The 22,282-nt window shown below is 45.0% G+C and overlaps 1 protein-coding gene across 1 annotated transcript in view; it reads left to right on the top strand.

Moving 5' to 3' along the window:
• GNB5 (G protein subunit beta 5) overlaps positions 1–22,282 on the top strand; it is a 458,941-nt gene that overhangs the window by 313,409 nt on the left and 123,250 nt on the right. The window contains exon 11 of the mRNA XM_069624846.1: positions 13,600–13,696. Coding sequence (XP_069480947.1) covers positions 13,600–13,696 — 97 coding nt within the window. The remainder of the gene's footprint in view (positions 1–13,599; positions 13,697–22,282) is intronic.

Raw genomic sequence — 22,282 nt, 5'->3', positions numbered from 1 at the left:
GATGTGACAGTGAAAAATAGTTCTCACCCTTGGAAATGTAAACACTTTATCGCAGACAGGTAAGTCTTACAAGAGTTAGGCTTGATGCAGGGTTCTGCCAAGTGAGCAATGAAAAGCAGGACATATTTTTATCTTTGCGGACAGAGGGTTGATTTTGTCTCCATGCACCCATAGTAAATTCTTGTTCATTTGCTTGTGTATTACAATCTTGTGGAAGACATTCAAATAGCTTTCAAAAATACTAATTTTCAGTTGCAATAGTCAATAACAGACATGCACTAAGAACAGTATGGAGATGAATGAAGAACTCTCCCTTTCTGTTGAGAGAGAAGGTCCAAAAGCTAAAACCTGTCCCACCAGGCCAGTGTCACCGGAATAATCGTGATCCCTTTCCTGCAGTGTAGTTGTGGTGTGCCCTTACAATCAGAGGAAGAGGGTGAAATGCATACAGCAATTTGAGGGCCCATCTGAGGAGAATAGACATCTTTAGATGTAATTGAGTGTAATTTGGATAATGGTGACTAGTAAGTCTCTTCATCATATGCCCCAGCAACTCCATGTAGCTCTTGACTAAGAAGGGTGACAATATAGACCTGTGGGGTGCACAATACCTCATGGGAAGGAATGGGGGAGCCTCTCGAGGGACAGCCTGGACCAGTTGGAAAGATACTTCGAAAAAAGGAAGAGCACCACCTCAAGACCTTACCAACAATATTCATGCAGAAACCTTTCAAGTAGCACCCCATGGCCCACGGTGTCCAATGCAGCTGAGAGGGCCAAGAGAACACGCAAATGTCTTTTAAGGCACTTGCCCATGAAAGGTAAGCCAGTAATAGGAAGATGATTAGTGAAGACTACCTGTTCTAGATTTTATAGATTTGACCAAATTCATACATTAAATGAACAATCCTCTTGGTTAGAGGAGCATTAAATAAGTTGTTATAAGCTGTAGGTTTCTTTGAATTATTATGGCTTAAGCACTGACGATCCGATAAAAGAAAAAAATCTTGTCACAAAAGAACCTCAGGTTTGAATCTGCAGAGCAGAGATAGATGTTTACATTCACAGTCTGGTGATTTTTGGTTTAAAGAATAAATGTTACTAGAAAAAAATGGGAATTGATTATTGCTGAAATTGTCAGCAATGGGCCCTACTTTAAGTTTTTGGGTTCTAAGTGATTCTGAAAGATACAGGGCCTCATTATGCGTATGCTGGACCGGTAACAACAGTGCCGGACAAGCTACCGGCACCGTTGTTACCAGACCGGCATACGCCGAGTTCTGCAAGCGGGTGCCTCTCAGCCTGCCAGGCACCCACTCGCAGACCTTGACGGTAGCACCGGCTTCATTCACAATGGTGCCGGTGCTACCGTCCTCCCCATTCCCATTGAGTCCATTGGGACTCAAATGGAGTGGGGAGTATTTTTTTCCGGCGCCCGGCAATGGTAAATTACCGGGTCCGCCTGGGCTGTAATGCCCCGGTAAATTCCTATTGCCAGGTACCGGAAAAGAATGACTGCCGGCAGCCATGCCATTTATTCCAGCACAGTTACTGCCAGGGTCATAATGAGACCCCAGTCTTCCATCCATTCTTGGCAACCCAAGGAGAAAATAACTTAGATGTTTGTTCCACGGGCATAAGGGGATAGTAATGGAATCCTTCCTCAATAGTAATAGAACTGTGTGCGCCTACTGCTTGCTTCAAATATGCAGCCCTCGTACACTCAGGAATGCATTATATAGGACACCAAGGACTCTGTACAACTATTGAAGAGGTAGGGCGTCCCAGAGAAAATCATAAATCCAGCAGATAAGAAATAAGAAAGGTATAAAGGGAAGCCCAGCCCAAGATGATATTGAATCTCTCAAGGTAAATACTGGATATGACTGCGAAGGGCATACAAAAAGAGTGCAGAGGAAAGCAATGAACTGAAGCACATCAATAAGCCACAGCAGACGAGCAAAATGGATAATAGGCAGCAGGACAGAAGGAACACACTGAGGACAGAGCAAGTTAAAGTGATAGGAAAGGAAGAGATCAGCACAAGCTGCAGCGCGGCAGACCAATTGGGAGGCAAAGAAGGTATTGAAGAGATTGCCAACCTGAACATGGCATGAAGCGTTGCACTGCAAAGTTCTGCATTCTTTCTTTTATTTCTCCTACAGGGTGCACTCATGTGATCTGTAAATAAATCACCATAACGGCTGCCAACTTACAAGGGTTCTGAGAACACATAATAATACTGAATACCAGTTGATAAACAGGCATGACTGGTAAATATAAACAGCATTTGCCGCTCCAGTATTCAATTCATGAATGAATTTAAATTTAAACTCTTCAAGAAAGAGTGAATAAAACTAACCCTAGTTAAATACCATTTCTCATCAACTTTTTTTTATTTCCCTTTTTTGTTTTCTGAGATCATCGCAATACCATGCGAAAAGAAATTATATTGGAAGTGGATTTCAAGTTAGTCACTTTAAAGACCATTTTAAAAGCAATTTCATGAATTTATTAGCTAGTTTTTTTTAAAAGTTACAGACAATAATATTTGTTAACAAATTACACTGGAGATTGTAATCTCCCAAAAAGATATTTGTGGAGTAATTAAGATATTACACGACGATAAATGATTTAGAAATTGAAAAGTATTGTTTTTACAGGATGTGGCAGATACATCACTTGCACATTTAACATACATTATGCTGACAAGCGTATTATGATTGCTGGTCTATACATGTATTTATTAGCAAGTTTTATATAGCACGCTTTTGGAGCATTAGTGTGACATTTGAGGCAGCCCTTGATATATACGAGAATCAAAACATGCTTGTTTTTGTAGGCATGCTTGCTTTTGTAGGCACACTACATGTTAAATGTAGGGTGTAGGAATGTATGTTCTTTATGCCAGGTCATAGATTTAAAAAACAAATGCTGACTATTCCGGCAACACTAAAAAAACTCACCAACCAATACTCCACATTCCTGATGTAGAACATACAAATCCCGGTCTCTCCCGCTGTCAATGCCCTATGGTTATACATAGACGCCACCCTCTCTGTGCCCCGCCAAGTCAGCGCTATCGCCTCATCTGCAGCCTACTCGACCAAACTACTGAATGCAGCAAAACCACTCCTTTCTACACCAGGCTGCCTCACCATAGCTAGAGCCGTCATAGGCTCTAGGCTGGTTTATTGCAATGCCTTTATTCGCAGGCACATCCTCCAAAAACTCCAAGTCATCCGAAATAATGCACTCCGGGCAGCCATCAGTATCCCAACAAGGAAACACATCACCATGGCAAGAAGAGGAGTCCATTGGCTGCCCATCAGAGTGAGAGTCCTGTTCATAACATTAGCCATTACTCACAAGTGCCTCGCTAACTCAGTCCCACCTTATCTCTCCCAGAAAGTAAACCAAGCTCACTCCTCCAGGCCCACCAGAAGACCATACACTGACAGACTACTGATCCCCAAAGTCAAACGCCCCATAGCAGGTGGAGCAAGCTTCCCTTTTATAGCGGCCAAACATTGGAACTCACTGCCCCCTTTGCTCAGAGCTGAACCCTCCTATGGAGCCTTCCGCAAAGCACTCAAAACATGGCTGTTCAAATAGGACTAATCTGTATTGTGTGCTACCTCATGCCAACGATAACTGTATGCATAATCCTTGTATGATATGTCTAAGATTCCTGTGTACGCCATGTATCATTCATATGCCTAAGACTCCTGTAACAGTGCATAATGCCCTTGGCCTGCTGCGTGCTTTATAATGAATAAAATACAATTACAAAAATGTAAAAGAACACGAAAAGGCCTCTTGAATTTAAAGCATTTATTCATTATTTCAATAGACGGGTACTAGAATGGAGGGAAGAGGCACATACTAGAATCCTTTACAGAGATGATCTTCCACCTTTCCTGATTTATGAAACTTTGGTAATTTCATATGTTGATCGTCTATATATTTCAGAGATGGGCAGCTATTTGTGTGTAGATTCGTTGAACGTATATTGAAGGTCAACCATATGGAAATCATATGGGCAATCGCTCTTTCCTCCTAGAAGCTTTTGTAAGTCAGGGAGATCGGACTTGCCTAAAGGTTGACATCAACATTGTCCTTGTACTGTAGCTGCTTGAGGGAAATCCAAAGCAAGGGCAATTACGGGCTGTTAGTTGGCACCCAACATTTACAGGCCTGATTTAGTGGAATCCTGCACTTCCATAGCTATATACCGTAAGCCCCTGCGCCTAATCTAGGCTTCACAGCGATGATTGCTCCTCACTCGTAGTCAGAGCTGTTTTAACATGTATTGGGGCCCATCTTCCTGGATGAAAATACTATTGATGTCATGGAGCAAAGAGATCGCATTGCATGGTTCTCTCCAAGTGATGGTAAAAACATTTTCAAACAAAAGCTTAAGAATCTTGTTATGCGGATTTTAAGGAATATATTTTCTGCCATGAGCTCTTCTTTTTTGACAATCGTTACAGGGCGTTTGTATTGTAAGAACATGTTAAAAAAAATCATAGTGGGTTTCCACCTGCAGATGAAAACTAAACCAGTCTGTCCTGTATGGGTGGTTATTTACACCAAAACATACATTCACAAGCGGAGCTTGTTTAAACATGTAATTTCGCAAAGGATAGCAGACTCCACGAGATTGCCTCACCATGTCTTACATAGGTAGTAAAGTTGCACGAAGCACAGTTCATGAAGCACAACAGTCATATCGTTGGCAGAATCTGAAAAAGTGTCTAGTGGTGACCCAAGGATGGCAAAACATTTGGTGCAAACTTTACTGATTGCGCTCCATAGAAGGAAGGCAGATCATTCTCGTTTCCTACCCGAGTACCCTACACCCCCAATTTTCAATTTTTCCACCCAACGTGCAGAACCTATCAATGCTATGCCCCTCTCTCAACTCCTCAAACTCAGCTTTGGAAACATTGATTGATGCTGTAAGAACCAAATCCGCAAGCACTATTCCACATTAGCACACAGGCAACGTTAAAGCCCCTGTGTCAACCAATCATAATACTATGAATACAGTCTAGAACATACGACATATGGCAATCGTTCTGGCTGCTCCACAAAGCTGCCCCTGCACAGGTGCCCACAACACCTGTAGCTCGCCACATGCAAAGCACATATTTAAATCATTCATACAAACCTTCTAGGTTACTATATCATCTCCGAACCCAGAAACTGCAGTTACGATCTTCCCGTTATTCCCCTTGGAGGGGCTCAAGATCTGTCTCACAAAGGCCCAGAGCGTTGTAATGCAAACCACTGTCTCTAGAGGCCCATGTAAAGGAACTGTATTATGAAAAGTGAAAAGGAATCTTTTAAAGAACACCACAATGTGTTAATGCCCACAAAAACATGCATCACTAGCACTTTAATTCATTCGACTGCCCAAAACAACAAATGTATATTGCAAAGCCTATTTCCAGGTCCTAGGTAGCTTGCAAATGTATAGTTGCCCTCATTTGGCCTGTCTTTTCTTTGTTCACCTTTCCCCGGGTCTGCAAGGATTACATATTTGTAATCTTAAAAAACATTACCTTGAGAGTGATTGTATCTTCTTCTTATGCCAACATTGATTGTTGAGCCAGCACACTCTATTGTTTTGTGAGTGGCTATTCAGTGTGTTTCCAATTGTAATGGGAATAATTTACTACAAAAAAATAAGATAAGAAATAAAAGTCATATTTCCATAGAGTCAACTGTAGCAGTCCACACCACTCAATAGATCTTCTCAGATTTATCCCTGGAAGGAGAATAACTGTTAGAGCTTCAACCAAAGATAATTCTGTAAAAATGTATGTCGTGTCAGCATTATAAACCTCTGATTTCGATAAGACGCTGTGCAGCTTTTGGCGGGAGTAGAGGTGTTTCACCATTTTAATGGTGATTACTACTTTAGTTGGTTATAAAGTGGCATACATATTTTTCCACATAGGCTTTATGTACTGCTACAAATATATAATCGTTGAATAGTGAACAGTAGCCACATGCCAACTAATTAATGATGTGTTGTATTTGCTGTCTCTCTGCATCAAGAAAAGCACCACATTTCTGTTACACAAGCACGTTCAAGTGATAAATGCCCCAGAAATGCTTGGTGTAAGTTCAAATATAAGTGCGGGCAGTGCAGATCTATTTGGTCACGAGGTAATACGGATGTAACAAAAAACAATTACGAATATTACTTTTCCCAATACTTAATGAACATAAACAACATATCCACTGTGTATATATCATACGTTATATATATGTGATATATACATATGCGCCATGCACTATAACAAAGTGCCTACTTTGATAATCATAAATAAGAATAAAAAGGGACATACATGGTTGCATGCAGGGCTGGATGGAAGTGAAGGAATAGCAAATTACCCTTTGTTAGTCAGAAGAACAGAGAATAGGTTGCCAGTGTCTCTGATGGTAGGGCATTTCCATCAAAAAGAAGAACATTCAATCCTAAATTACTTTATTTCTTAAAAACACATTCCGATGTGGGCCTGCTGAAATGTCTCAGTGACAGCAGCTAGTGTCCACGTTTATTTCGATGGTGGGCCCTATAAGAATGAAGATTACATATTTGATGGCTCTATATGTAAAAGGGGGTTGCAAGTCCCAGATTTTGAGTTATGGTATTTGGTATATCAGATTTATTTTATATCATATTGGTATGGAGAGGATTTCGCCCAGCTACATGTGAACGTTGAAAAGATAATGGCCAATCATTTAAATATCAGAACTGTAGATGTTTTTGTACAGAAAAATCACAAATCAGTGTATCATATATCCCAGTGTCCCTGCTGGCTAGGCCCATATCTTGAGATAGGAATAGAACATTGGAGTGAAAGTATCGGAGAATAAAAATCAAAAATCTGTCATACACACATGGGGCCTCATTACACGGTAGGCTCTAAGGGATTACCGGCACCGTTAAGGTCACCGGTGCCGGTAATCCCTTAGCACCCTACTACGAGGTCCCTCAGCGGGTCCCGCCCTTAACACCTGGTGTGACCAGGCGTCAAGGACGGGACCCGCTGAGGGACTTCAGAGCTAATAACGGTACTGCAAATTGCGGTACCGTTATTAGCACCTTCCCCATTCCCATTGAGCCCTATGGGAGCTCTATCACGTTCCAGTGATGTTTATCACTCTTCCTCTGCAATTTGCCTATTTCATCTTGACTGAGATGAGTAGGAAGGTTCCCATAATGATTGTCACTCCTTCTTGGTATTTTGACAGCTTGTTGTTGACTTGGCTGAGTAGGCTTGTCCCAGTAACACATATTATTCTCTCTCAGTATCTTTAAATATTTCTTTTAACTGAGACAAGTTGACGTGACCCAGTAATGAGTATTACTCTCTCTCATTTCCCTCCCGGGTCTCCCTTTCTCCCCCTCATCTGTGGTTTGTAGGGGTAACGTCACTGAGGTCCTGTGAGGACTGGGGATTCTTTCTCTTCATGCAAGGCTGTTTCTCTCGCTGGTAACAGACCAGCTTGTTGCTCGGCTGCACCCTTCTTCGCTTCGTTCTTCATCTGCTTCACTTCTGTGGTCTCAGCACTGTTTATGGACCAAAGGGTCATCTGTGTCCCTCTTGCAGTCATGCCACCACCCTCCCTTTCAGAATCAGGATGTCTCACGGCACACCCTCCTTAATCATTCTCGTTCGCTCTCCTTTCCCAATGCAGTGCATTGCTAACCTGCTTCGGTTCTCTCTGTCTTTCTGCATACTCGGTTCCCACTTAGGTCTGCAGCGTGGCTTAAGTCTTTCAAAGCAGTGCTTTGGGATTTTCTCAGGGTTCTCTTCTCCATGCATGACGCAGCACATCCAGGACCCCATCAGTTGGGCAGTGTGAGGAATCAGGGATGATGCCCCCAGAAACTCCGACTTGGAAACTCTCTCATGTGGCCAGGGAAAGGCAGATGCTTCCTGATCCTGACCTTGGATGTGCTGTTCTGTGGCAGGATCATATGGGGCGGCGGGTAAGCAAGTCGGGAAAAATAGAAAAAAGCCTTTCTGTAACTTCCCCCAACACCCTATCCTTCTGATGGCATACTGTAAAATTGAAGCTGTTAGCAAAACTGAGTTTGACATTGTGGATTCCAAATCCCACAATGCCCAAAGTACTGGGATGAGGAAGAGGGCTGAAGAGGCACATGACTGCAAGTTGCAGCCTATTAGTGGTAATGACCCACACCTGAGGGAACTGGGAGACATAAAAGGCCCTCACAGGTGCATACCAAAGGGAAGAGCAGTAGGAGGAGGTGGAGTTATTGTAACACCTCCACGTGGCAGCAGAAGCAGAAGTTGGAGGAGAGCAGAGATGCTGGTACCACCGTTGTGTATCAAAAGGATGTCGGTCCTGGGAGGACCTCTGCTGCTCGAGACCATAATTGCAGAGGTTGTGTAGCAGGAAGCACTGGGAGTAATGGCTCTCCCCCCGAGGATCACATCTGCAAAGGTCGTGCAGCGAGAAGCGTGCCATTGTCAGACAGGCTCAGATGGCAGGCGAGCACCAGGGAGCCATGGGAGCACAGAAAGCTCCGTTATTGAAAAGTGCGGGCAGCGAGACACCGAGAAGGAGAGGTTGCCATGCTGCGCAGGAAAGCAGGAGCAGAGGATCTGGAGGCAGCGAGGCGAACGGACACGCATGTCAGAGCCGGTGAATTCACAAGTAGATTGTGACACCGGAGCACTCCGTAACCGCCTGCTGGCCAAGTCCAAGTGCCTTAAGCACAAACAGGAGATAAACAGTGTAAAGTGCCACAGATAAAGTTTTGAGGTGGCAGTAAGGTATACACTTTTTAAATAATAAGAGTGTAAATTATAAGATTAAAAATAATGTGCCTTAGCAAGAGTTCAAATAGTATGTGAAAGGCAACCAGAACATTACTAAAGTTGAAAATTAGCAGAACACAAATAAAACAGTTGTGTAGCAAAGAAATCTGTCTTCAAACAAGAAATTACATTTGTGAAAAACCTTCTCTCACACAATATCTATGAACACAACACACAACATCTTGATGCATCGTGCACTGGTAAGATATCTCAGCAGGTTGAGTGCTCGCTGCGATGTTTGAGAGATCTGCAGGTTGCAGGTTCGAATCCTGGCAAGACCAACTCAGCCATTCATCCTTCTGAGGTCAATAAATTAGTATTAGCTTCAGCTGAGTGATAATTGTATGTAAAGATGTTCTACGTACAGCGCTTTGGCGAAAGCCCTACATAAATAACACATCAATGTCATTATCTTTGATAAATGCACACAACACTCTGAAAAACATTTTGGTGCAATGTAAGCAAGCTTTCACTAACAATCATTAATTTGCTTGTTAAAAGAATACTTCCCAATTATATTAAGTTTTCCATCTTATTACTGCTATGATCGTATAATCATAAAATGCTAGGAAAATAAATATTAATTTCCGTGAACATCTACAGACCCAAAACAAAGCAGAAGTTGAACAGAAAGAAACCATTCCTCCTCTCACATTGCTGTTTCTGACAGGCTCGGTGTGTGCAACACAGAGAAACATTTCTGAACTGCTCCTAGATGGCCTGCAATGTCATCCTTGCAGATAAGCATCAATAGAAGTGTTATGGTTTCCATCGAGTCACTTGCCCTTTGCATTGCACTCTGCTCTCAACTAGTGCGCAAATGGTAGCAAAGAAAGATAAAAGGTGTTGTATTTACAAGATTTGAATGTGTCAAAATGCCCAGTTCCACGCTTATCTGGAGCCCTGGGTGCTTTCACAACAGTATATAACCAAGTTAAATGCAGCATTGATCACTGAATTAACCAGTGTATTGATCATTCATCACGGGAGTAACCGCTGATATCAGGCTTCCTAGAGAATGATAAAGATGTAGCATTTGTTTATATTTAAAATTGGTTTGATGTTTTTCTATTCTCATTAAATAGACCTTCTGTGCAGTCCTGTGCATTTCTTTTCCTAAAAGGGGACGGGCGGGAATGGGGAATTGATACTGTTAGACTGGCGTGTAACGGGTTAGTAAAAATAACTTTGTTAAATAAAGAATTCTGTGTGTCTGATTTGGGGTGGGTGGAAGGTTCGCCTGAACTAGATGTTTCCTGATTATATCATCCTACACATAAATCTGACATTCTTCCCACATTGGATAACACATGTCACAAATTGTGGGAAAAGGCAGGCCTGAATGTATTAGGGGACATATTCTACAATGCAGAGTTGATTTTGCTTCCTGAGATACATGCACTATTGGGTAAAGGAGCTTGGTGAAGCTGCAATATTTGCATATCAATTCGGCCTTCCGACCAAGGTGGCTGAAGTTATCGAAGGAGCTCTAAGAGCATCCATGCTTACAATATATTATCTGTTCACAGGATTGTAGGCCCTTCGTATCAATGGTATACAATTTGACACCCTCAAGCTCAGAGACAAGGTTGATTAGGCCATTTTATAAATGCGATTCAGATATGGGCTGCAGCAATTCTAAGGAGCAATGAAACAGAATCTGTGAGCTTACTAAACAAGTCTATGTTAATTCTAAATTTCGGCTCATTCAATTTATGGTACTGCAGTAGCTGTATTGCATATATGCAAGGCTCAAATTATTTAATTCTGAACTGAGTGGTCAGTGGCCCAGGTGTGGGGCGGAGGATGCAGACTAATTTCATATGGTATGTGCATGTTGAGCTCCATACATTTTGGTTGGATATCTGTTCCACTTAGACTAATACTACTGGTCACTGATAACTACTGCCAATTCATATACTGCACCAAAGCTCCTCCAACAGAAGGTGGTGACAGAAAGGTGGAATGCTAGAAGTGTTATGCATCACGGCATCGTCTGCGAACATGCAGAGTGCAGAGTTCATGGATTCTGCCGGAAAAGGATCCTGCACTTTCCCACAAAGAAGATTTGAGAAACAAGGCGACCGTGAACTGCACAGTTGGGCAAAGACGCTGCTGCAGACCGCTTCCTGATCCAGGCAGGATGACACGTAATGCCAAGCATCAACAAGCTTCTTTAGATACTAATGCAAGATGGCAAAATCGTATTGCCATTGCTACATAGGCGAAGAACCGCCAAGTCAGAACAATCATATAATTTACCAAAGCAGAGAAGGTGTTCATTACAAATTTAAAAGGCAAATATGGGAAACCAGGGGAAAGACCCAATCCCAGTATCCAACACAGCACACCATCCGCCCCAGCAGTCACACGCGCTGGCTAATACACACACAGGAAAGGCACTACAAAATGGGAGTGAGCAGCAGACTAGGAGCAAAAGGGCGTGTTTCTGGGACAGGGAATATGGACATTCTGTGGGAAAAGCTGCTTGCTACCTGGGCCCAGTTATAAGAGTGTGAAGCCTGCTAGAGACGCAGCAAATACCTGAATGATGAACCAAAGGGAGTAGTAACGAGGAGTGGGTTAGAAATGTATAGGAGTGGAAGTAGTAGTAACAACACAGGGTGGAGGTAAGAGCTAGAGGGAGTGAAGCATATTGAAAGTGCACTTGCACCTTCTGAATACTCACAAGGCATAGTAGGTTCGTCCCTCTTCCTCTTCCCCTCAGCTCTTAATATTGTGTTGTAATGTACCCTCCATCCCTCTCTGTCCTTTGGGCGCTTCAAAACAGTATATTCTTATTTTATAAGCGCCGGCCTAACAAGCAAACAATAAAATAAGTAAACATAGAGAGGACGAGGTAAGCATGTATGTGAGTGAACAAGGCCTGAATCCAACCGAGCAAGTGCAAGGGATTTCCCAACTCACTTTAGACAGTTAACAACTGGATAGAGTAAGGTCACTTAGGAAGTCCATGAGCGCGTTTAGGGAGCCAACATTTTAGGGACTAATCAGTAGACTAATAAAGAAATAGACAGCAGGGGCTACCAATCAATAGTACTAACTTGGTGTCACAGAGACCTGGGTTAGGGAGGAACGCTAAGGGAGACAAGAGAGAAAGGGTCAGCCCTATGGCTTAAAAACAAAAATTAAAAACCCTTGAACGATCCTCACGACTCAGACTGTTTTTGTGCCATCTGTGGCAGCTTATGTTGGCTAAGACGTGGAACATTTGTTTTTTAGATTATGGTCTAGCCGTGAGGCTAAGCACTTCTTAAGACTAAGTTTGGAATCTTCTCTATACCTCCACTCTGTGCATTTATTTGTAAAATAAAGTGTCACTGGAGAGACTAGCGCATCTTCAGACTATTCTATGAACGTTATGATTTGGAGAAATACCACTGAAGGTTTTGGACACCTGAGGATTATCCGATTTTGTGTTGTTCCATCCCTGACACTGTTTTAATTAGTAACTCTGTTATAATTTATAGAATTCTCCCTAGTTCCTATAAGCATTAGGTCCCACCGGTTCCTAGGCACACTGCAAATAAGGACTTTGTTGAACCACTACTTCTTTCTGTCATGCGTATATCACTGTCTAACCGCCATACAGTTATAATACTCAAGGCCAATGACTAGCCTGCAGACTACACTCAGTATGTGACTCTAAAACTGGTCCAAGCTGCAAAATGCTTACTACTGGTAACATTTATCTAGCACTAACTATGAGTGGCAATTCCTAACTGCGATTCACTCATTTTACAAAGAATTCTACGTTAGATGAGGATTCCCTGTCACTGGTTAAATATCACCTAATTGCCAACCCTACAGTGCCAGTAAATGACTTCAAAGTCAATGGAGTTTCTTCCCTATACTGGGCATGGTGCACAGCCTAATTGAAGCTAAACATGCAAAAGCCCCAAACTTTAAACATCCTTATGGGGCAAAGCGAGGTCCTTGCCACTGTGGAAAAAGAACAAAAGGGTCAGTTTCCCCTTTTCCTCATATACTCAGGGTTTGTGGTTTTTGATACTTACCGCTGTTATCAAGAAGAAGCATTGACTGACCAAGCATAACAGGATTTGTTTAACTACATTTATGGAAAATGCTGATCAGACCCCCAAGAATAGACAGAGGGCAATCTGATGCCACCAATAGGATGCCTACAACATGTTACAAAAGTCCTACATCATTGTTAAAAATCATGCTGTACCGACCAGTGTCAGCATTATAAATGGTTTGGGTTTATTTGACCTAAACCATTTCACCTAATCACATTTGATCAAATTTATTTGATCTTTTCTTTGGTCTAAAATGCGGGGGGGGGACCCCCTGCAATCCTCCCCACTTCCCCTCAACTTAAGCTATACCCTTACCCACCCTCATATATATATTTAATTAAATGTGACCAAAGAAAAGGTCAACATAATTGTCGATCAAATGTTTTAGGTCAAATGTTTTTAGGTCAATTATGCTAATTCCTTATAAATGGGGTCTGAGCCATTGGGACCAGATGCTATTGCTGGGGTGGGGAATATACAATTGCCCTGTCTCAATGCCAAAACTTGTATTAAAATGACAGTTTTAAGTTACAGCAATATCCTGTTTCCTGGAAGCTGGGTCAGTGACACTTCTTTTGTACAAGATGTAAATGTTTGCAAATGTACAACCTAGCAATTGAAGAAACAAATGAAGAACGATATATTAACTATCTATTCTGAACTTTGTTTAGTGTCGTTTGTTTGACCTTCGTGCGGATCGAGAAGTCGCCATTTATACCAAAGAAAGCATTATTTTTGGAGCATCAAGCGTGGACTTCTCCCTCAGCGGTGAGTTAATATGTTTGTGTCAGGGCTTGAATATGTTTCTGTTCAGGAAGATGTCGGTAATCAGGAAACACAGCATCATTGCTGAAAGCTATTTGCAACATAATGAATTCATGTTCCTATGTAAACCAAGTAGGTGACCTCACTTTAATTTAATTAGCCATGCGATGCTTTTTAACACGCACTGTTAAGCGAAATGTGATATACAGATTTGCTCACACATTCATGTTGCTTATTTTACAGGAAGTTTACCAAAAATAGATACTCAAGTGAACAGATTGAAGCTGCACCTTCTACCGTTTCCTCGATGCTCAATGTCTAAAACTGGAGCAAATCTTGAGATGTCATGTGCATCTTCGAGATTCCTTTGAGCAAATCTTTTGAAATCGCAGATCCACTTGGGCACCTCAAAAATGTTCAGGCATGTCCAGATGTTCTCAAGTTTCAGGCTTCAAAAATCAGGTACACGTTATCAGGAGTAAATAAGAGATGCCAACGGACATCCCTCATTTGCTAAAATTGCAAACAGGATCATCGGGCCCTGTGTAACAAAACCAAGTAGTTTATGTTCAGCAACATGTATCATGAAAAAGGTACATTTCACCTAGCACAGAAATTCAGGACATACTAATTAATCCTTGTACTGTATGGGCAGTGCATGCACTTCATTCAAGGTGGCATGTCCCCTCTGTGCATTCTGTCCTTCGTTCAGTTAAGTATGATCACGGTGTAAAATATTACATTTAATTTATTCTGAACCAATGATTGTACCGTTATCAGAGATGCCAAACAACGGTAATATGAATGTTCCCCGCAGGCCATTTTTTGCCAAAGCCTGGTTTCCTAGGTCTGACTTTGGTATTGCAGGGAAACACTTTATGGGACTGCCACTCCTCCTGCAACCTCTTATCGGAAAGGACACCCTCACAACCCCTGATCTCCCTCTGTCCCCCCTTCCTCCATCCCTCGTGCCTATCTCCACCAGCCTCCATCCGCTCAGTCTTCGTCTATCCTCACCCCCGCTCTTGCCTCCTTCTGACCAACCGCCGACCTCCCCCCGCTACTTACCTTATTGGGCTACGCCTGTTGTCCCTTCTGGTATGCACAATCATTTGCAATTCTGGGCATGCGTTGTTCCAAAAAGACTGCTATTCAGGAAAGATAGCCCTTCGGGAAACTGGAGTCTGGGAAAATGGGTGCGTCCCCTTACAATGAGTTAGGTGCAGCCACGCTTCTAGTTTGAACATGGCTCATGTTTGGAACCAAAAGGAAATAACTCCATATTGAAAATCTCAGCATCTCAATCTGCAAGTGGGAAAATTGGAGATGCCAGTTGGCCATCTCCATGCATGCTTTAATAAAAAATAAAGCCATGCATATAATATTTGTTACTAGAGAAAGAATAATTGACCAGACCGCAATGGTTTCATAATTAAAAACAAAAATTGTCAAAGCGAATAGTTTGGGATTTTGCAGTTCACTACATTTTGCATTTATAGGCATGGATTTGTGGCTGCCTCATAAAAGGGGCCTAAATTGAAGAACATTAGAGCTGTGGGGCTGGTCTTCACGGGACGGTTAGTCTCTGCTGGATGAATAAATACTGCTAACATTTTTATATCAATAGCGGAAGCTCCAAGCCTGCAGCTTACACAGCCTGCTACGGAAGCCCATTAAATGCTTTTGATATCTGTGCCATCCGGCTTGGCATCATCAGTGCTGCTTAAACAAACCTCCAAGCCTCAATTGCCCCGGGCCGTAAACAAATGTCCAACAGAACAGTGCAACCACTAATACTCTGTTTACTACAGGGCCATAAAGTTTGACCACACCACTCTGAAACAGAATGCAGACATCCATGATAGATGAGACTATTATGTGTGGAAGGGCATATACTATTAGACAACTATCGTTTGCAGCACACTGAGAATAGTGTGCTGTACGGAGGTCCAGAACCAGTTTTTCCAGTCATGCCCATGCAAAGAGGGCATCAACATTATGTAAACATTCTAGTTATAACTAATGTAGGGAAGATCAGATTGTGTAAAGTGCATATGCCCATTTCTTGCTGAGAAACATTTGGGCTGCATTCATGTCTTACCATTTACCCCGGGACAACCTGGGCAGCTGCTCCACTCAGTCCTTGCCTGCAAATTTCACACTTAATAACAGAGCTTACGTTCCATGCATACCTCAAACCTTCCAAGTGAGGACCCAGTTGTGAAACTTGGTAATACCAAATGCAGATCAATATGCAGACATAGGGTGTCATTGTGTCACAATAATAAGTGACATTCTTGCAGATTGTTAGGACAGATTTCTCTTTTAGCAACTCGTGGAGGCGGGCAGGCAGTTCCTGCAGTGTTATGTGCTCTGTGTCTGGAGGCAGTGAATGGAGGAGGAGGAGCGTTATAGAACTGAGGCTGATGCTGGAGTTGAACAGCCGAGCCTCCCTAGCGTAGCAGAGTTGGCAGCGGACAGGCAGTTCCTGCAGTTCCCGCCACTCCCTGCCGACTTCCGCTGACCCCACAGAGTTCTCTGGTGTTTGGAAATGGATATAGGCTGTCGGGAAGTGTTCATGGCGTTTGACATGTGGTGGTACACTTGTGGTGGTGCACTTGGAGTGCTCCGAACCCTGGACTCGATTGGAGTTAAAAAAGTGGAAAACACTTGACTTCGGGTGCACATGCTCTAACCGATCAAGTTGCACGAACAGAGCGGCGACGGTCAGCTGACTTCAGCTTTACTGACTGATGGAAAGTGGAAGTTGACTGAGAAGGCTGAGAGAAGCAGATACATTGTTAACGCGCGGACGGGTCAGAAGCAGCTGACTTTTCAGCGCGGCTTGACCTCCCCGAGCGGTGAGTCTTTTGATCACCGAAGGATTGCTACTGTTAAGGCTATTAAGAAACGTGTACTCAAATAGAGTAAAAAGTCGAAACAGCTGATGGAGTCTCAGGTTAAAGCCTTCAATTTCTGGCGTGTCCTGCTAGCTTCTTTTCAACATATTAACTGACAGGCCGCTCTGTAAAATACCCATTGAGACTGCTGAATTTCGGCAGCAGTGTGGATATGGCTATTTGAGGGTTGGACCTGCGGTGAGCACGGATTGAAGTTAATACACGATTGCCAGAGTCATATAATTGTTTGGGATTGGACTATAGGTATTGGGAGCGGCCACAATAATTGGTGATGGGCTTGTTAATATAGCAAGATAAAATCGCTAATAGCAACTTGTGTATAAGATTTCCCTTCACTGAGCCTTAATCTGAAGGAGTTATTACCTGTTAGCAACCTGGGAGGCACAGGCAGTCAATGGAAATGCTCAGAACTCAGGCTGTATTCACAAAGGAAGCCTGCATTCCAAGCATTTTCATTACTTTGGGTGCTTCCTTTCCCTGCTCTTCGCTCCCCCTTCCCATTAGCACTCATGTAGATCACTACACAGGTGCTAATAGTGTGATTGTTTTTTTATTGTATTTTTAAAAAACTGACCTTTATCTCGCTGCAGTGCACTGCCCAGTGCCTTCAGCCGGGCAGTATCCTCGTCAATGTTGATGAAATAAGTTGGGAAATCAATGATCCTAATTGCTCCGCATTGGGCCACGAGAACGTGGCACCCAGACTTTCTAGACATGTCCCTCTGCCCTCCAATGCGTAAGTCATCAACATTGAAGACGGACGCCCTGGCTAAAATGTGCTGCGTCAGGCGCGAGATAAAGGTATGTTTTTGTTTCATTTGACAAAATAAATTTAAAAAAAACATTAGCATCTGTGTAGTGATCTACACCGGTGCTAATGGTGATATGCCATTTGGTGGCTGGGTCCACCCTTTAGGTAACAGCCCACCACCCTCGTTAAGGGACCCTCGCTGCGCTCGGGCACTTAACTTATGCAGTGGGCTGTTACCTACAGGGTGGGCCCGCCACCTCGGGGCATATCACCTCATTATGCCCCCTACTGGAAAGAAATATCAACTCTGTAGTACAGTGTGCGTTGCCTACAGCCAGCCCTTGAGAGTGGAGAAGACTATCACAAAGGCTCAAGGGAAAAAGCTCCAGGGAAAGGGGCCGAGACAGGCATTAATAGACACTGTTACTGAAAAGAGAGGCATATGAAAGACAAAAAAATAAAATTACAGCCTATCTAAAAGCCCAGTCATTAAATATGGAAGTACAGGAGCAAGCAGGTGAACAAATTGAGCAAGAAGGCAACGTCCATAGTAATGCGGAGCTAATATATTCAGCCCCAATGTTGTGGCCTTAAGGGACGACAGGACGCTGTAGTGAGTTTTACCCGACTTTATTAAATGACAGCTGGTGTGGACCCTTATGTGTCCAAGTTCAAATCAAGCACGTACTTACAGTTCAGTTAAGTTCAGGACTTCCCCAGTTGAATCACTGAGGTAAGTGTGTGCACTATGATGGCACGCTGTAAGCTTCTAGGGCCCCCAGGTAGCCTCCTGTGGCTGTGGTGTTACACCCTAGAAGCTGTGCTGTACGGCTGCTGCAAGTTCTCACTTTCTTGGCTCCTCATCAGGAGCAGCGCTGTGGTGCGACCGCTTCATCTGGCGGGCTGCCAGTTCTGAGGCGGGAAACGTTTTCCCGCGGAGCGTGGGCTCGCAAGATCACCTTATGTGCGATCTCGCGAGAACACGCTCCCGCGATCGTGTGACATCCCCACACACCTCCTTTGCTGGGAAAAAGGATGGGTGGTCATTCCATGACGAAGTCTGCAAACTTGCTGGGTTTTCTTCTCTCTCTCCGAGGTCTGCTTAGATCTGTATATGGAGCAGGATTGCTGGAGTACCCTTGAGGAGATGCGGGGGATTCGAGTTCTCCTTCCCTTGTTCTTCGCTGTGACTCCCTGGGTGTAGTTGGAGAGTTGTGGCTTGATAACGTGTTGCCGTGGTGTGGCTCCAAGACACCTCTTTCTGAGCGGCGAGGGTTTTCGGATGTCCCCTGGCGGTCTTGATCTTCTCCGGTATCCCAGTGTGGTTGTTCCATGTCTTCCTTCCTGCGGTACATGGCCACTCTCTCTAGATTCCATTTCCTTCCGTCGCTGGTGCGAATGTGGTTTGACCCTCTCCCCATGACTTCTATGGGACTGCTGTACTTGGAGCCAGTCGAAGTGTCTTTGTGGGGAAGGCGTATTTTCACCAGGTCACCTCTGTTAACTGCTGTGTGTGGAGCGGCTCGACGCAAGTCCCTTTGGGCCTTCATGGCTTCTTTGTTGCGCCGCATGCGAAACGCTGCGTCGTCCATGTTCACGTCTTCGTCAGCCCTCACTTGATGGAGCCAGGGTGGTACCAGTGAGGATGCTGCCCTTCTCCCCCTCAGCAGATGGAATGGGGAGACACCAGTGACGGCGTTGGGTGTGAGGCGGTGGGCCGCTACTGCTTCCTTGACTGTCTTGTACGGGTCTGAGCCCGAGGCATGAGCCAGTTGTAGTGCCTCTTTGATGAAGCGGTTTGCTCGCTCAACCAGGCCATTGACCTGTGGGTGGTATAGGCTTGCTCTCCGTTGTCGAATGTTGTTGAGCGTGAGAAACTTCTCCATTTCTCGGGAGACTAGCTGGACTCCGTTGTCTGTGAGGAGTTCTTCTGGTAGACCTTCCCGCTGGAACCTGGTGAAAATTCATTTATTCATGACTGTGCTTGTGGTGATGTCTGAAGTGAAGTCAGCTTCCACCCATTTGGAGAGGTAGTTGACCATGACTATCCCATATTTGTGCTCTGGGGGCATGTTGTCCAGGGGCCCAATGAAATCCAAACCTAGTTTTCGCCACACCCCTTTGGGGACTTCGGTGGGAAGCATGGGGGCTTGCCTCACGGCTAGGCGCTTGTCACTGTTGGTGCACTCATGGCACCTTTCGACCATTTGTCTTATGTCCTGTTCCATGCCTGGCCACCAGTAGGCGTCGCGTATCCTGCGTCTGGTCATGTTGCATCCCAGGTGGCCCAAGTGTGCCCTGCACATTATCACTTTGCGGATGCCGCTGGGCGGGATGATTTGATCGCCTCTGAGGATGAGACCGTTCATGGAGGTGATTTCCTCGTTCATTTTCCAGTAGGGACGAAGGCCTTCGGGGATCGCTCTCTCGTTGGGCCATCCTTCGCGGACCCAGGTACTAACGTGCCGTAGGGCATCATCCTGTTCGAACTCCTCCTGCCAGTGGCGCTCACTCAGGTCCATGTACTCGCCGTTCCTTAAGTCACTGATGGAGGCTACAACACACTCATCTTCCAAGAATGTGGTACCGGGGGCGCTTTGGCTCAGGAGTCTGGACATGCAGTCCGGTTGTGCGTTTTTCCAACCCGCAATGAGTGCTATCTCGTATGTGTATTCTTGAAGCTTTGCGGCGATTCTGGCCAGCCTCGGGGTGGCCGTCTTGGTGCCACCCGGGCCAAACATGTGGATGAGGGGTTTGTGGTCGGTGATCAGCTTGAATCTCGTCCCCCATACGTACGATCTGAAGTAGTCGACGGCCCATGCGCATGCCAACATTTCCTTCTCAACCGTGGAGTAATTCTTCTCCGATGATGATAGCGCTTTGGATGCAAACGCCACAATATTCTCAGTGTCTCCCTTCTTCTGGGTCAGGGTGGCCCCCAGGCCATACGCGCTGGCGTCTGTGGTAATGCAGGTGTCCCATTCAGGGTTGTATGGTTTCAGGCACGGCACGTGTAGGATTCTCTTTTTGATTTCACAGAACGCTTCGTTCTGTGCCGGACCCCAGGAGTAGGCTGCCCCCTTCTTCAGAAGCTCCCTCATGGAAGACGTGGTCTCGGAGAATCTGGGGACGAATTTGGCATAGTACTCCGCTAGGCCCAGGAATGAGCGTAGCTCCTCTTTGGACATCGGAGCCGGGGCTTCTGTTATGGCCTGCATGAGGTCCTCCTTGGGACTGACGCCGTCACTTGAGATGCAGTACCCAAGGTATTCTACCTTGTTCACTCCTAAGATGCATTTTTCATGGCATAGGTGAATGCCCTCCTCTTGAAGCCTGCTCAAAACCGCCCTGAGTGCCTTGTCATGGGTCTCCTTGTCTTTGGCATACACAAGGATATCATCTTGAAAGAAGGAAACATTTGTGAGTCCTTTGAGTAAGGAGTTCATCATCCTCTGAAATGCGGATGCCGCCGACGACAACCCAAATGGCATGCGGATATATTGAAAGGTGCCGAAGGGCATGATGAACGCTGTAAGGGGGCGAGAGGCTTTGTGCAGGGGAATCTGGTGATAGGCATCACGCATGTCCAGCTTAGAGAAGATTGCCGCCTCTTTCATCATGAGGACGATTTCGTTGATGCTGGGGAGTGGAAAGCTATCTGTGATTACGTCTAGATTGAGGCTTCTTAGGTCGATGCAGATCCTAAGGTCGTTACTGGATTTCTTTTTGACCAAAACTACTGGACTCAACCACTCTGAGGATTCCACGGTCTCGATGGTTCCTTCTTTTGACCATCTTCCGAAGGTGGGTATCCAATGCAGGTCTCGCTGTGGCAGGTACTGCCCTGACTTTGTGTTTCACCGGTATCGCGTTGGGTTTCAGGCGAATCTTGTGGACAAAGTTTCTCACCTTCCCTGGGTTCTCAGAAAACAGGTCCGGGAACATCTCCTTGAAGTTCAGCGCTGCTCCTGAGGAGACCATGAGTACCTGTTCCGGAGTGCTGGGATCTAGCTTCATGCTGAGTTTGTGTTGATCGTCCCATCCCAGTACGGCTCGGCCTTTGGGTGAGAAATACACTTTGGTGGTGGTAGACCTCCCTTTGAAATCGATCCGGGCTTTGATGTAGCCTAAAAGGTTGACGGTTGCACCACCGAACACCATCGGCTTTTGCCTAGTCGATCTGATCTCCACCTTTGCTTGTCCCATCATCTCCTTATACGTGTTGATGGGGAGGATAGTGAGGTCGGACCCTGAGTCTGCCATGACGCGCGTTTCCATTCCGTCGACCTTGATGGTGCAGTGGGGCTTTTCCCTCCTGGCATGGGGGGCGTTGACCATGACGACCATGGGTCTGTCCTGCTAATCGTCATCATCGCTTGAAGCGCAATCACCATCGACACAGGAAACCGTCTTCTCCCGCCACGTGCATGCCGGAGCCACGTGGCCAATGCGTCCGCACTTAGAGCACTCTTTATTCCTGGCGGGGCAGTCGCGATCATTCGCCATGTGCTTGGTGCTGGCGCATCTATAGCATTTGGGTGCCTCCTTTTGCCTGGGACCTTTGTCTCTGGGGCCGTCGCGGGACTGCTTGTCTCTGCGCCCTCTCCATTGTAGCGCCGCAAGTTCGGGCACGGGCAGGTGACTTCCCGCCTCTTTGCGTCTGGTGGAGGTTTCCTCCTCCGCCCTGGCAATTTGGATGGCCTTGTCAAGGGTGACCTCCTTTTCTTGTATGAACTTGTCCTGCACTTTCCTAGAGTTAGTGTGAACGACAAGCATGTCGCAGATGACTTGTTCTGCGTTTTCGCCAAAGGCGCAAAGAGAAGCCAGCTCCCTCATCCTGGTGATGTAGTCGTCCACGGGTTCGCTCCCTTCTTGTTTGCGGGTGTAGAACCTTAGCCTGTGCAGTACAACGTTCTC

Source organism: Ambystoma mexicanum, chromosome 11 (genome assembly GCF_040938575.1).
Source record: "Ambystoma mexicanum isolate Mex_15411 chromosome 11, UKY_AmexF1_1, whole genome shotgun sequence".
Taxonomy (NCBI): domain Eukaryota; kingdom Metazoa; phylum Chordata; class Amphibia; order Caudata; family Ambystomatidae; genus Ambystoma; species Ambystoma mexicanum.
The sequence above is the reverse complement of the archived record's forward strand: the minus strand, read 5'-3'. Positions and strand labels throughout refer to the sequence as shown.